General features: G+C 43.5%; 2 protein-coding genes across 4 annotated transcripts in view; both read right to left on the bottom strand.

Annotated features, from left to right (window-relative positions):
- The window catches only part of trit1 (tRNA isopentenyltransferase 1), a 29,109-nt gene extending 21,142 nt beyond the window's left edge, over positions 1-7,967 (bottom strand). For all 3 annotated transcript variants that reach the window (XM_028399431.1, XM_028399432.1, XM_028399433.1), the window contains exon 1: positions 7,799-7,967. In XM_028399431.1, the coding sequence (XP_028255232.1) occupies positions 7,799-7,957 (159 nt within the window). In that variant the 5' untranslated portion in view covers positions 7,958-7,967. The remainder of the gene's footprint in view (positions 1-7,798) is intronic.
- Positions 7,968-9,596: 1,629 nt separating this feature from the next.
- On the bottom strand, positions 9,597-14,972 carry myclb (MYCL proto-oncogene, bHLH transcription factor b). Its single transcript, XM_028400512.1, has 3 exons — positions 14,723-14,972; positions 13,192-13,880; positions 9,597-11,657 (listed from the first exon to the last, which is right to left on the bottom strand). Exons 2-3 carry the CDS (start codon positions 13,832-13,834, stop codon positions 10,867-10,869), a joined length of 1,434 nt encoding a protein of 477 aa, XP_028256313.1. The 5' UTR covers positions 13,835-13,880; positions 14,723-14,972; the 3' UTR covers positions 9,597-10,866.
- Positions 14,973-15,324: the final 352 nt, after the last annotated feature.

Raw genomic sequence — 15,324 nt, 5'->3', positions numbered from 1 at the left:
TCAGGCTGATTCACTCCGAGCCACACACACACTTTGAAGACTTAGACTACAGACTACACACACATGCTGTGCAGAAGGAAGAGCTTCAGGAGTAGTATGACTTTGCAGGATTTTCTGAATGGATTCTAATAATATTCTTATAACCAAACATATTCACCAATAATGTTCTAATGCATACCATATACAGTATCTGTAGCTTAGCAACATGAAGCAACCATGGCAGGTTTTTTTCCAGCATTTAAAAAGGCATTAGACTTATGTTAGCCTAATTAGCTAGGTCTCCTTTTTGATGCCCATGCATACTTGAGGGGTTTAGTTTTAATATTTATTGTGTATTCATCATTTTGGATGACACATCGAAACAAGGTTGACAACATCAGCCCAAACTAGATGATACAATTTTGATGTCTCAACTTAGAAAGCATTTTGTAGCGCAAGACTTGCCCACATCCTCTTAACTTTCTTACAAAGCTTCTTCCTGTAGTCTAAATCTCAATTTCAAGAAGACAACAACAACACAAGACACAGCTCTGGTAATTAGTTTAGCAGGTTACTGATCACATCCATGGTGTGAGAATGTGTGGGTTGCGTGTACTCCACCAAATGTTCTGTTCCGTGGCAAGCCAAAAAAGGGGAGCAGGGCAGGGCAGGGCAGAACAACCCAGCCCGATAAATTATTCACAGTTTCTCTGCACGACACCACTGTCAGCCAAAGGATGGTTTGATGCATGAATGGATGGATGAATGAAGGAGATGGAGAGCAAAATCAAGGAGGATGAAGATTTGAAGAGTTTTTTTTTTATTTTTGGAAGAGCAAGAGAGGAGAGATAAAAGGAGATGAAGAGACATAAGAGGAGACAGAGGAGCACTGTGTACTTGTTACAGAGAACAGGATGCTCCCTGACAAATTTGCACACATTATCCACCGCCACCCCCCCCCTCTGTTTTCACTGCTCTCTCCCTCTCTCTTCATCACACACACACAGATTCTGCAGATGGAAGGCAGGATGATGGTTAGCAGAAGGACAGGAGAATGATGGTGAAAGAAAGAGGGATGGACTGGTTACATAGAGACAAAGAAAGAAAGAAGAAAGAAAGATAGTCTTGTGTCATATTTTCAGCCACACCCCCTCATACTTACACACATTTGTTGCTCACACAACTTTTAATAAGTTAGCAAAAATAATCTCCACACAGCCTTTGTCTTGTTTTTACTTATATTACACACCCTTCATCATATGACAAGCGTATGAAATGAGCTTCCTCCACACTCCGAGCATGAACAGTTTCACCTTTCCCATTCTATTCCTCAAGGTTCCACTCATTCTATCCACTCTTACCTGCCGCAGCGAGAGCTCGCTCTCTAATAATCTTTATGTAAGCACCCCCAAATGTACATTAGTGCGTTCTCTTGAGACTCTCACAAAAAAACAGATTATGGTGATTTTAATTTCGCCTTAAAGAGGACAAGGAGACCCATGAGTAAAAGCAGGCAGAAGAAAGCCGGAGTTTAAATCAAGAAAAATAAAGAGCCACTTCAGTGGAAGATATGAGGGGGAAAAAAATGCTTTGAGCGGGAGCTGCAAATGAGAGAGAAAATGAGAAAGAAATTAAGACTTCCAGTTGAGGCGGTGGAAATGAGCTACAGATTGCAGTGATGTTTGAACCACAAAGGAATCAAAGATAAAAAAATCAACACAGCTAATCGTGTTTGCGCGAGGAAGACATCAGAGCAAACTGAGAAGACTGCATGTCGAGTGTTCTCTTAAGTAAGCATGTGATGTGAAAAGATGCAAATTATTCACCATCAGCTCAGTTTTAAGAGACAATAGGCTGAAAAAAGTAAGAATTGATTAGTGCTGAGCAGGTTATCTGGCTGCAGAGTATGCTGGTCATATTTAACAACATCAAAAACCGCACATAGCAGTTTTCTAATAAAGCGCAGCAGCCTTATGCATGACATTTCTCAGAGGTGGACAGATAGCAACTTCTTGAACACAAAAGACATGAAGTAATTCAACACACTGCTCCAGTCCTGAGTCAGATCTTCGGTTGTTTTCTGAGAAGTTGCTGAAAAGAAGGTTTCAGGGCCATTCAGGTTTTCTGATTCCAAATGTCATAATTCACACTGATGTACTTCAATGGAAACCCTGCTAATGTGGGTGCAGCTGCCTACTCCTTCCTGTCTCGCTTTTAAATGGATGTGAATGGATGCGACCATGTGGCTTGTGTGCGAGGAAGAGAAGAGTGTATGTGTGCATGAGACAATGAACTCAGTGTTTGAGCTCCGCAGGGCCTGCAGCCCGCCTGCCTGGCCAACCTTACGCCCCGCACGAGACAGCTGTTCCTCTGCCACATAAATAAGAAGGAGGTAGTGGGGGGGGGGGGGGGGCAAACCAAAAGAAAGAGGGCAGGAGAGGCAGAGAGGGGTGAGGAGAAAAGAAAGACACAGAACAAACACTCATTGAGACATAAAATGAGATACAGAGAAAAAGAAAAGATAAAGGACACCTCTCAGATTGTAGTTAGGCCATGGTGATGGTTTGACTGAATGGGTATGTGCACCAAACAGTGCCAGTATTTAACTTAATTATGTGTTAAAAAAACGTCCACCAAGTGTTTCACAATAAATGCATTATGATGTGACAGCAGTGGAACGCCTTTACTTTGAAAGCACAGACACTGGAACTAATTTCTCTTACGTTAGCTGACGTTAGCATTCTTGCTGACATGAATGCCACATGGCACTGAGGACTCTCATTGTGCATGTAGAAGTGTGACACAGTGGTTTTTATACTCAACAGCAAAATAAAGAAGAAAAATAACTCATTTACTGCTATAAATGCTACCTTGATTTTGATCCTGGCTCAGATGGTTGACACCCGGAGACAGCCATACACATAAGCTTGCACTATGTTTTTATCCTCCACTCCACCATTTACAACAGAATATCTACCTGCTCTGTTTTCTCTCTTTACCCCTTCTATCTTTTCCCTCAGGGTACCATCCTTCAACAATGTATCCCTCCATCTTCCTCTCCTCTGTCTCTCTGTGGGGAATGGCCCAGTAATGCCAGACTAATAAATCATTCATGCCGTAGCCCCTCCACCCCCTCTCGTCCTCCTCCTTCTCCTCCTCTAGCATCCTACTATCGTCCTCTCCCTCGCCACTTTACTGTAGCGGTGACCGCATCACCACACCCGCAGACTGCAATTCACGCACACACGTACACACACAACAAAAATAAAGAGTTAATCAGCTCTCTTTTTTGGCTCTCTCTTACACCAGCTTAGATTACTAAAAAAAAAAGATGCATCATAAATCGGATGTGGGAGGCAGCACTGCCTGAGTTACAACACAAACACATACGTCAAAGCCCAGACAGGTCATAGCCACAGCAGACACACAGAGACAGTGGGAGGGGGAGTAAGAGGAAGAGAGAGATGGAGAGACATGCAGAGTGATAGAGAAAGTCTATGAGTGAATATAACACATAGCTGCACAGTTGCTGAGTGTAGGATGTGTTTAATACGTAAATAAACAGCTGGTGTCGGAGCACGTTTTTCTGTGTGTAACAACCAATAAGCATAACCTTTGAACAAATGAACATCACGTTTAAGATTCATCATTTAAGAATCAGCATGGAAAGCATTGCTCATTCCACTTTTATGGGACTATAAGGGCCAAGATGACACAGAACAGCTTTCCTGCTGCTCGGCCCTATTTTACACATTCAATAGAAAATGAAGGCCTGACAAATCATTCAGCTTTTCACTGCTTATATTGCCTTTAAAAGAATGCAGCAGCAACTCCTTTCAGAAGCGCTTTATGAGAAGGGTCACTGGCCACCAATATACCCAAAACACAACACACACACAAGTAATGGGGAATGCATGTGCGTGACCTGTTAAATTGGCCCCTAAGACCTCTCGTTGTTGTTTAGTATGACATGCAACCCTCCCACTGCCACGCACACACACAGACGCAAGCACCAACTACACCCTGCAATACTGCGATTAATTTATTGAGCATGTAACTAGCAGCTAGCACTAAAATGAGTGATAGTATTTGTTTCCCTATGGTTAAAAACACAAGAAAGTGAACTGCACCTTTTAATTTTAATACCTGCCAACCCAAACACACATTTGTCATCCTTAATATAACCATGCAAGCAACAAAAAAGCATATTACATACCTCAAGTTAGTAATTAAATAAACTTAAGTTGCATTTGTTGATATAGCAGTTACAAAGTGGTAAACAAGGAGGAGGAAAAGTACAACAAAATGACAAATGAAGAGTCAGACAGAACACCTCAGTACATTTCACAGATATAAAATGCAGCATAGCAGAACGGACAGAATACGATCACTGCTTTAAGGTACACCGGTCTAATGTTTCAGTCTGAGCACTGCGTACATGAATCACTCAGTCTATCCCCTTACTGTCACTGTCTGTGTCTACTGTTTCCTATTACCAATAATGCCTTGCAGTGTTGTCAGCAAGCGATGCTTTGATAAATCACCTTCTTCCCTGAAGAGACAGTTGATTAACAAATGTCTATCAGTTACAGCTCATCAAAAGCCTGATTTGAGCAATTTAATCCTGCTTCTTGTGAATCTCAAACAAGCAGTGTAACAGAAACAAATGAGCATACAGCCATATATCTGCTCCTTCAGAACTCTGTATGGGAATCAACAGCTAGTATAATGAGTGGATTAGATTGGAATGACAAAAACCATGTCTAATCTAAGTTCGCAGTACAAGAAAAGGAGACAGAAGGGTGCAGAGTCCAGTTAAATGTAGTAAAACATATGCTGTACTGTGCTACTAACCCAGATCTGGATTTGCCTCACAGTGAATATGGTGCACCTGAGATTCTCTGTGTGAAATAAAACCAACAAAGCCAAGACTTTTCGGATCGTCATAAAGCCCCTAGAGTAAAGCCCTGCAAATGAAATGATGGGACAAAATAGAAAGAATACAGTGCAAATTGCAAACAAATTACAAAAGTGCATATCCATACAACTAGTTCAGACGCAAAAAAATATATATTTATCGGAGCAGTCCAACCTTGCTGTGGCCTACATTCAAATTCAAATTCACTACATTTTTGCATTGAATTTGAGGAGAAAGTGTAAAATGTAGGAACATGAAACCAGTGAAGATATCATTTGTATTTGGGTACACACAAATATATGGAGCCACTTCCAGGCACCATGAACAAGCACAATAAAGGCTGCAACCCCTTAAAAATCACTCACACTCACACTTTCCCATAATTCCAGTGGGAACCCCTGCTGGTCCCTGGACCACACTTTGGGAACCCTGGGTTTACACTATTTGGCAGTGGCTCATTCAGTGAGAGTACAGCGCAGCACTTGTGTGCTTGCCATAGATAGCATGTTCATTTACTGAGTGAATAATATCTCCCTGCATGTCCAATGAACTGTGGATTGGGGGCATGGTGCATGGGCAGGAGAGAGGGGTGATATTAATACAATAGGAGTGTTAGGGAGTGTGGGAACCAATTCTCCCCGGGACAATAGACACTTCCCAGTGGCCACAGCGTGCCCATTCACTATCAGCTGCTGGGCCGGCGTAGCACGGCGCTGAATATGCACCAGCTCAGCACAATGCTGCTTTCTCCCAAACAAGACCAGACTGTTTCCTATCCCAAAGACAACACAGGGCAGCTCTAGCCTATACACAGCCTCATTCTCACATAAGCAGTCTCTTTCTCACTCACTCCATGTCTGCATGTCTCTCTCGCTTTCTCTGACTGTCACACACACCAACAGCAGGGTAGCAACAAGGCCAGGGATTGTGGAGATTGTGGCTGCCGTGCTGTAACTAGGCCACTGTTTCTCTTCACCAGAGCTGCTGGTTGTTGAGATATTCTGGGCTGAAATGTTATTAGCGTAACCCAGTTTACCCAATACCAGGTGACTGCTGGAAGAGGCACTCCACGCAGGGACACACACTCTCAAGGACAATGCAAGGGGGTGGTGGGCTGGAGAAAGGTAATGAAAAATGTGATTAGTTGCTGTCATGTGTGCTGAAGTTACACTGCTTGTTTCTCTATGTGTGTGACCTAGACTCAAACTGGTACCCAACCTTTTCTTCTGTGTGCGTGCCCCCTGGTTGCTGTGGCAACAGAGCCTGAGAACCAAAAGAAGGGGCGGGGCTAGATGAGAAGGAAAGCGAATGACACGAGTGTGAGAGTTTTTAAATGTCACCTCTTTGACACGGAACTGTGTCTCCATGACTACAGAGGACACTATACTGACACACATTCATTACAGAGAGACGTACTGTAACAATTGCATTCACCACCACCTGCCTAGAGAGCCAGTCTAAAATTCAAGTACACAAGTAATACAAGGAGGGACATATACACCTGGTACCATACCATACCTGGTCTCACGCAGCACAGAGATATTAACTGGATCTGGAGCTATAAGTCTATAATGGATAAAAACCATTCCCGTGTTCTCTTTATAGTACAGTACTCCCCATGACTCATCATCACTTTAATTTATTTAGCTCAGAGCCGCACAAACAATTTCACGCACGATTTCACACCCTTTTACATTGGTGTAAGCATAAAAAATAAATAAACATGATGTTAGAATCTTGAATTGCACCTACTGATTAATTAATTTAATACCTTATTGCATATCAAATAACATCTCACTGCACTTTTCTTAAGTGGAGATATTTGCGACTTGGCACACAATAATTACTCTTTTATGTGAACTATGTGCTATTCATAAGTTAATATTATAAAACAGTGCTCATGCAATGTTGTAACACCTTTTGCTGGTGTGAAAAAAGGTAATATTCATATCATAATATCTTGTGTAATTTCTTAATGTTAATCTCAGGCATGGGGTAAATAGTGGATTCCAGTGTGTTGTATTAATAGTGTTTGTTATTGTTCATTGCTGTAATGTTAATGTGGAGGACTCTTAGAAAATAATCTAAACATAATGCAACCTAATATTATGGCTTTCACATATTTGACTAAATAATGACATGAAAGAGTGCCATGTGTCATTCCAGAGCTTAATTTGTATAGATATAATGTCCCTGAATGCAGAAAATGCTCAAGTATAGCCACCTCTATTAAAGCCATAAATACATTAATGCAGACTATCCATTTCCTTACCGTGTAAAGATTGCACACCTGCACTCCATCAATTGTTATCTTAGAACTAGACACAGCAAACACCAGGACAAATCCTAGAATACATGAGCGTGAAGCAATAAATGCGTCTATGATTCTGAGCCCTATCTGTTTACATACTGATTATACTGTTTTCTTTCCGTACCTTTACTGTAACTGTCACTTTATGGAGCAAGTGTGTATCATTGGATCCCTGTGCTTCCTCTGCAGCAGCCATGTTCCTTCAGGCTCCTACAGGCCCTTCAGGCTCAGGCTAATGTAGATCAGACACAGCTCCTCTGCTACCTTTAACACATCTGAGATGTGCTTTCGTGTTTTACACCAACTAAGTTACAACTCTGAGTCGCGATCGAACACGAAACGTTGTATTTAATCGTGTGTTGTCATTTTGCCGTACCTTGTTGTTATCGACTTGTAAATTGCGCATTCATACTTGACTTTCTCCACACTCACACACCAACTCTGCTCTTTTGCATTTGCATTTACATTCATTTAGCTAACGGGCAGCTGTTTTGCTCGAATTATTTCAACAATGCGAGTGTCACCAAAAGCATAATGGCTGCCATGTCAAGGACTCTCCGTGTAATTCCTCCATTCCTCGTGTTTCCTACCTGCATAGAATCGGCGCTGATTATTTCTCCCTGAAGCCGTTTTCCGATCTCGATTGCCAGTTTGGACTTGCCGGTGCCGGTAGCTCCTAAAATCACCACCAAAGACGGGACCATCGCTCTCTGCAAGGCACGCTGCACGTTCAGAGTGGAAGCCGCCATGATGCTGCCTGCTCGGCGCACAGCTGACGACGGCGCGCATGCGCTGTTAGCGCAATAGGGGAAAAGGTGGGCTCTGTTACTAAGCAACGGGCAGCCGTTACCGTGGCAACGTTTATTGATTAGGTGGATTTGTGTTTGAGAGGATCTTTTATTTTATTTAGAATAATTTCACAGATGTAAGTGACGCTGAATGGATTTTATATTTTTACTACTTCAGCCCAGCTTATGTGCAAAAATCTATTATAATGATTTTATCGTCACAACTCTTTGCTTTTTGTTGAACTACAATGTCTGGTAAATGCTTTACTAATTTATTTTCAGCATAGTCCTTTTTGTTACTATGGAAACTATTAGAGCTCTGCAGTAGTGAGAAAAGAGGCTTGTTGCCATGGTTAAGATGCTAGGACAGGTTACCTTGGAGACTGCTGCGAACTAATAGTGGAGGGGGAGGGAGAGAAGGATGTTCACTCATACAAGTGGTTTTTATGGTAAACAAATGTGCATAATACTATTCTCATCCAGCTGACAATGAGATATATATATATATATATATATATATGTGTGTGTGTGTGTGTGTGTGTGTGTGTGTGTGTGTGTGTGTGTATAATTCCCCAATTTAAAAACACAAAGATTACTCACACAAATCAGTTATGATGTCAAACCTTGAAATTTATTAATTTGCAGACTTACTCTTCATACACAGAGGCTTATGAGGTACAGAAAAAACAAACAAAGTGCTGAGACAAGGCTCCAAAATCACCATAGTTAAACTCCCAAAGTAAGTAAGAAATGTCCACTGCTACCATGACCATGCCACAGCAGACACATGTCATAAAAAACAGCACAAACCCCTGTTGGAGTTGCACCCTATTGGAAAACAAACTACAGTCAAGGCTACTGGTGGCTTGTGCTGCATTAATTAGCCTTTCTGAGAGAGAAGGGAAACATTTTTGATAGATTTTGTTTGTGTGTTTTTTTTTAAATCCATCATGCTCTCTTTCTCACGTTTGAGGTCGATTCTGATGTTGTGTCCTACATACAACAGGGGGTGTTTTCTCAAGCTCAGCCTTTGGCCCCATCATAAGAGTTACAGACTACATGGATTTTCCTGAGTGCTGGTAAAGCAGGTCATGCTACTTCTCATTTACAGTACTAGATCCAGAAGCTACAGTGTTCTCTGTCACATGGCTTTTGGGACAATGGGGAGCACCAGGCTTGCAAAAAAAGCAGAGGGAAAGCATTAACATTAAGGTCACTAAAGGCTACATACAGCCAGAAGTTTAATCGGCAGATCCTCTTAAGTCCCCACCCTCCCCTCTACACGACACCACCCGCACCAGATCTGAGAAGGAGCACTACAGCTACAGTGATTGGATTGAACACAGGAGCATTCAGGTGCTTTCTGCTCAGCAGAGAGCAAGAAAGCAGTCCACACATGCTCATTTCCAGCACACAAAACCACCAATAAAGCCCCACCTGCTATGATAACAAAACTTTTAGTCATCAGTTCACACCAAAAACACAACTTGGTAGGAAAATATAGTAGAAAACCTTTGTCAACACGTACTGAAAACAGAAAAGTAATGAAAAACAAATCTGCTTTGCAAACAAAAAAAGTGACAAAGTGGCTATAGTGTGATCAATGTTCAAAGTGTTTTATTTTGACTCTTTTTTTCCATAATCATTTTATTAACAAAAATAGAAGCTTTGAGTTATCTTTGAAAAGCCAGCAAGCTTGGCCCCTGCCCAGTTTAGGACACAGGACCCGAACAAAAACTAGGATGAGTATAGTAGACCGCTCTGGTTTTGGTTTGGAAGGGACTGTACAGTAAGGGTACTATTTACATAACATCCAATTGGATAGCCTACATACATTGAAAGGCTTCTAAAGGCATTACATCAAATGCAAAATAATTATTACAAATATCAGACAGCAAGATGAAAGAAATATACAGTTGGAACCCAGTGGGCTTCATCTTCAAGCAAAAGATGACCATATTTGACAGATTTAACTTAAGCCAAAACTTTGAAGCCAACATTCATCTTCTAGCTGCTCTCCATGGCACAACAATAATAAAGATGGAGTCAAACTCGTAAATATTTAGTGTTTTTGCAGATTGTTTTGTGTGAAATCGGGATGAATCTCAGTAGATTTTTTTTTTCTCCAAATAATGCTTTTTAAAAAATTTTCTGGTGCATAAGGAAATACTGAAGTTACAGATGGAACCTGCAGGCACAGACATTAGGATCACATCTATTCCAGACATGCAGAATATGTTGTAATGCTATTGTTCCATGTCTCAGGCTTGCATGAAACCTGCTGATGAGGAAAAGATGCAAAGAACCAATAGAGGGGAGGCAAAATGAGAGGAAAAGCGAGGAAATGGAGCAGGAAAAAGTTGTATGCCAAGTACTCAGGAGCAGCGGACCAGAAAATGTATAGAGGGGAGACAAGAAGAAACTTCAGGGGAGACATCACGGCTGTGCAAGCACAACAAGCCCCATCACAATCAAGGAGATGTCGGAACAGAGCAGCAGTTAACAGCGCAGTTTATCAAACAAACACTTCTGTGTCCACAGCAGGCCTTCCTGTGGCAAGCAACAGTTTAAATATTTTACACCTGGGGAAATATAACAGTTTGACAGGCAAATATTGAGTGACCATGGACATATTAATCTGCCCCTAAGACGCCCCACAAGATCAGTCCCTAGTTTGTTGTCCTGACGACTTGTGGCCTTGTCAATCTCAACCTCAGAAGCTAATGTGCAAACCACAAAAGTAGAAAACTGAAAAAAAAAAAACAATCCACCCGCACTATTCCAATGTGACCAACTCAAAGTGAACATTAGTGTCTTTTCTCCTTCATTGTAGTCCCATTCAGTACTGTGAGTGTTAAGGTGACAGCTGTTTAGGATCGCTTGAGCTGTGCCAGCCTCTGCAGCAGCTGCAGCTGCCTGGCCTTCAGCTGCTTTCTCTCCTGAGCCCTCTGCCTCTCGCTGGCATGCAGCTGCTGCAGGTACTCTGTGGCTCGAGTCAGGATCGCCACCTTGGGTGTCTTGGGGCAGTCCGCTAAGCCGGGAATCTCATCCCGCAACGACATGAAACGCGAGCGCAGGTCGTTTCGTCGCTTGCGTTCAAGGAAGTTGTGCGCCTTGCGTTTGTCTGTGTCCTCGCAGTCTGACGACTGGGGGCTGGAGAGCGGGTGCGAGAGAGAGTGGGGTTTTGAGGGTGAGCTCAGGTGGGAGGAGGAAGAAGAAGAAGAGCAGGGGGGAGATGAAGGCGATGTGGAGGAGGTAGGAGAGGAGGCGCTGATGTTAGGTGACTCCGACCTGACCCCTACAGCAGTCACATGGGACTTTCTGCTGTCTAAGTTCAGGGGGACGTGGCCGGGCCGGGGCTGATGGTAATGAGAGTTTTGCTGAGGCTGCGCCACCTGAGTGTAGGCCTCCTGCCGCACTCTCTTCCGAGGCGGCTCGGCTGGTGCTGGCAGAGTGTCCGGGGAGGGGGCAGCATAGTTGTGCTGCTGTTGGTGGATGGAAATGTGGAAACGCTTCATGCCGGGGTCGAGGGGGTCTGCTCGCACCGTTATGGTCACCGGTTTGCGGGCGTTGACCAGCCGACGAGGTTTGCGCTGCTGCTTGTGCTCCACTGTCACTACATCAATCTCCTCTTCATCATCATCTTTGTCATCTTCATCATCTAAAAGAGAAAAATACATGTTTGAAAAATAAATAAGAGCTAAAAAAAAAACTTACATCAGATGTGAATGAACAACCTGACTGGACACCCTCTGCTTCCTTAAGCCAATTAAATGCTTATGTAAAATTGAACTTCAACCTTCTGAAACGGTGTGATCTCACACACTCACTAATGCTCTGAATCATCACTGTGTTAGGTCAGCTCCCTCAGTGGGAAATTCCCTCCTCTCCATTCATGTGTATAGAGCGAGGCAGAAGCAGGTTAACTAAGAAACACTTCCAACTTGTTATTCAAAGCTGCACATGTCCAAAACCATTTGCTGCTCTGTTTACACCAGTGGGAAACGGGTATTAAATGTGAATAAAGGACTTCTTTACTTGATTCTCACAAAATGACGAGACTCTTGGGAGATTTTCAAATGCTCTTGTAAATTGGAGCACACTTTTAGAGTGATTGCACTTCTGCCGAATGCAGTGATATCTATATGAATATCACAGTATAAAGAGCTTTGTGTACCAGGGGTGCAGGCATTCCTATGACAAAAGATGATGTCTCATATTACACGGCACATGGAGTGAATTCTTCTAAAGTAACACTATAATGGATCTTTATTGAAGCCTAAGCGTACATCTATTTCCTGTGATTGCTCCTTTTCTTCGAGCGTGTATTATCCCTTCTGAAAAGGTGTGGAAATTCTCCCTTAAAACTTGTGTGTCAAAGAGTTATGCAGGCCCTAGCCGCCCTCCTAAATGGCTAATCCTGCTCTATTCACAGCCCAGGCTGGCTCGGACCAAATCCACCCACTGACACAATTGGCGCCGCAGCCTGTTGAGCAGAGGAATGCAGCAACAAGTTCCCTTTGTGACATTCCACACACCATTATGCATGGTCCGGGCATCACATGGCAGCCTACATACCGCACTCAATCATATGGCTTCTAAGGAGTGGAAAATGGAAAAAGTAGGTCTTGAGTCAGGGAAAATGTAGGCTAGACATAATGACTTAAATGAGAGGGGGGAAGAGTTCCCTCCACTTTCTGTCCCTGTTACATAAAGTTCCAATGAGGAGCACTCTTTATTGAATTCATGTCAGATCCTAGCCGGATAGCGTGGGGAGGATATTGTTATCATAAGTCTGACTGGAGGAGCAGGGAGAGGTAGCAGCTGGTCTGCTGGAGACCTGCCAAGCAGCAGATGTTTTAATGGGCGTGTCGCTCTCTGGGCTTGAAGCATGTGTTCCATGCACCAAGGTAACGCAATGCAGTCATGTGCCATGCCAACCATTACTGCCACATAACCAAAGCAAATGACATTTCAGTTTAAATACACTCTCATCATTTATGCATATTAATGAATCACAAAGGATGAAAATATGGCAATATAATAGAAATATTGCAATAAAACTACCTTCACCATGATTTTAGGACAAAACTCCCTGCTAAATATCACAGTGATCCACCTGCCTCTCTCTAATACAGTCAAACTAGCGCATACAGTCATATCTTTCTGCGATGCATATTCCATCTGTGACTGACCTGATGAGTCTGTGTGTGACTCTGATCCAGAGGACACAGCTTGTTTCTTGAATCCACTGGTCAACGGGAAAGTCAGGACCGCCGCTGGATCCACACAGTCCGTCGCCAACCCGTTCAGGGCATGTGTGTCACCACCGTGTGCTCCCTGCACCCTCCCCGGGGATGTAACTGTAGTCCCGGCTGCGACTTTGGCAGCCGCCCCCGTCCCAGGACAGGAAGCGCAGCGCTCTCCAACAACTCTCTCCAGCTGCTGTCCAGCCGAGAAGCCGCTCCACATGCAGTCCTGAATGATAATGGAGCTCAGGTTACCGAAGGAGTCATTGGCCGTGGTCAGCTTGCAGGGCAGGTCGTGCTGGTGCTGCTGTTCATCGTCCTGCCCTAAAAACTGAGAGACCCATTCCAGCTTATCCCCAAGAGATGGGCACAGCAGCCCGACCCTGCCCGACCCTTCCACCGCCCGGATGGGGGACATGGGCGGGGTCGGTACCAGCTCAAATTTCTTCCATATGTCCTCACTGGGCGCAGTGGACTTGAAGAAATCCTCGTCCGGGTCGTGGTCGTCGTAGAAATAATGTTGGTAGTGGTCGAGGTGGTCCATGTCCCAGTTTTCATAACGAGGAGCAGTGGAGCTAATGCCCGGCATGGGGGCTGCAGGAGGGGGGGGGTGAATCACTCCCTGTTCCCGGTGTCTGCAGAGACAGACAGAGCCAAGAGTTGTATCAGAACTGAGCTTCATTCTCAACAAAATAATCACACCGCTGTCTTTAGACATGTTGTCCCCTGGGAGAGGAAAGGGTTGATTTTGTGGCCATGCGTAATGCAGATATATTTTTGCATGCATAAGGGATAGTTTGGTAATCAGAAATACTTTATTGATCCCCGGGGGGAAATAAACACTGTTCCGTCATACAGTAAAACAATAAGCAATTTAAAGATTTAAAGGTGTGGCAGATCATCTCTTCAGAACCGGGACATTAAGTCCTTGTAAGGTCAATAAAGATCGAAACCACCATTTTAAATGATTTTAAATGCTATAAAGTCTCCTGAATACACGCTGCAATGTTAAAAAACTGCTGCTGAGAAGTTCAAGTTTCGCAACAGTGTTTCATTACATAACACTGTTTTAGTAGTATACTGTGACAGGGAGGGAGAGAGAGAGAGAGAGATGGGGGTTTGGTGATTCGACTGAGTGCTCAGCAGAAAACAGAGTGATTAAATTAAACTCAAACAGATTAATTGGACATACAGGAACCCTTTCTGCCTTTCAGTGAACCTGTTCAGACAAGGGAGTGGTGCGTAAAGTAGTTTATTCGGGTTCCTCCACGGTTTAACTCCTTATCAAGCTCAAAGAATTCAGCTGCGACTAAAAAGCGCAGATCAGTTAATTAAGTGGCAGGCGCGCTGGAAAACATCCCAAACTTTAAGGAGAGAGGTGAATATATCATCCTAAACCACCCATGTCTGTGTGTGTGTGTGTGAGGGGGTGTCGTATCATCCTCAAAAGTTGTCGATAAAATAAGAGGAGTTTTACCTGGTGCCGAGAGTGAAAAACCTGCCTGCGTCTTCATAGATCCGCTGTGCGCAATTTAAGTCTCCAAAAAAGGCAGCAACCACAACGCTTCCTTTAGGAGTAGCCTGCTTCAAATTTGCGCTTTCTCGCTGATCCGTGCGGCGAGTTTTTTTAGATGGTAAACAGTCACTGAGGTAAATGAGTCCGTTTAGTCGCACTCCCACCGCTCTACGAGCTGGATAGGCTTTGGCTGTGGTCACTTTCTTTGCAGACTACTGCACTATATGATTCGAGGGTAGGAGAGTTGGCTATTATGCACGATAGGCGGGTCGTAGTAGGAGAGCCACGCCTGCTGTTTAAAGGAGCAGCACACTCAAAACAAGTGATGGATCCCATCGGCGTAGGGTTATATGACACTGATTTCATAACATGACGGTGTGCTCCTTTTGCAATAATGATGCAGACATAACAACAATGTGTTCGTACGTCTGTATAAATGCATGAGCACCTGTGTGTAATCATGATGCTGCGTATAAGGGGCTGCAATAAGGAGGGCATCATAGCTGTGTGTGTACACTTGTACATCCATTAATGTAGGGTGCTACAACGTAAAGATCATCCAA

This window comes from Parambassis ranga, chromosome 2 (genome assembly GCF_900634625.1).
Source record: "Parambassis ranga chromosome 2, fParRan2.1, whole genome shotgun sequence".
NCBI lineage: Eukaryota > Metazoa > Chordata > Actinopteri > Ambassidae > Parambassis > Parambassis ranga.
Note: the sequence above shows the minus strand (reverse complement) of the source record. Positions and strands in the feature narration are given on the sequence as shown.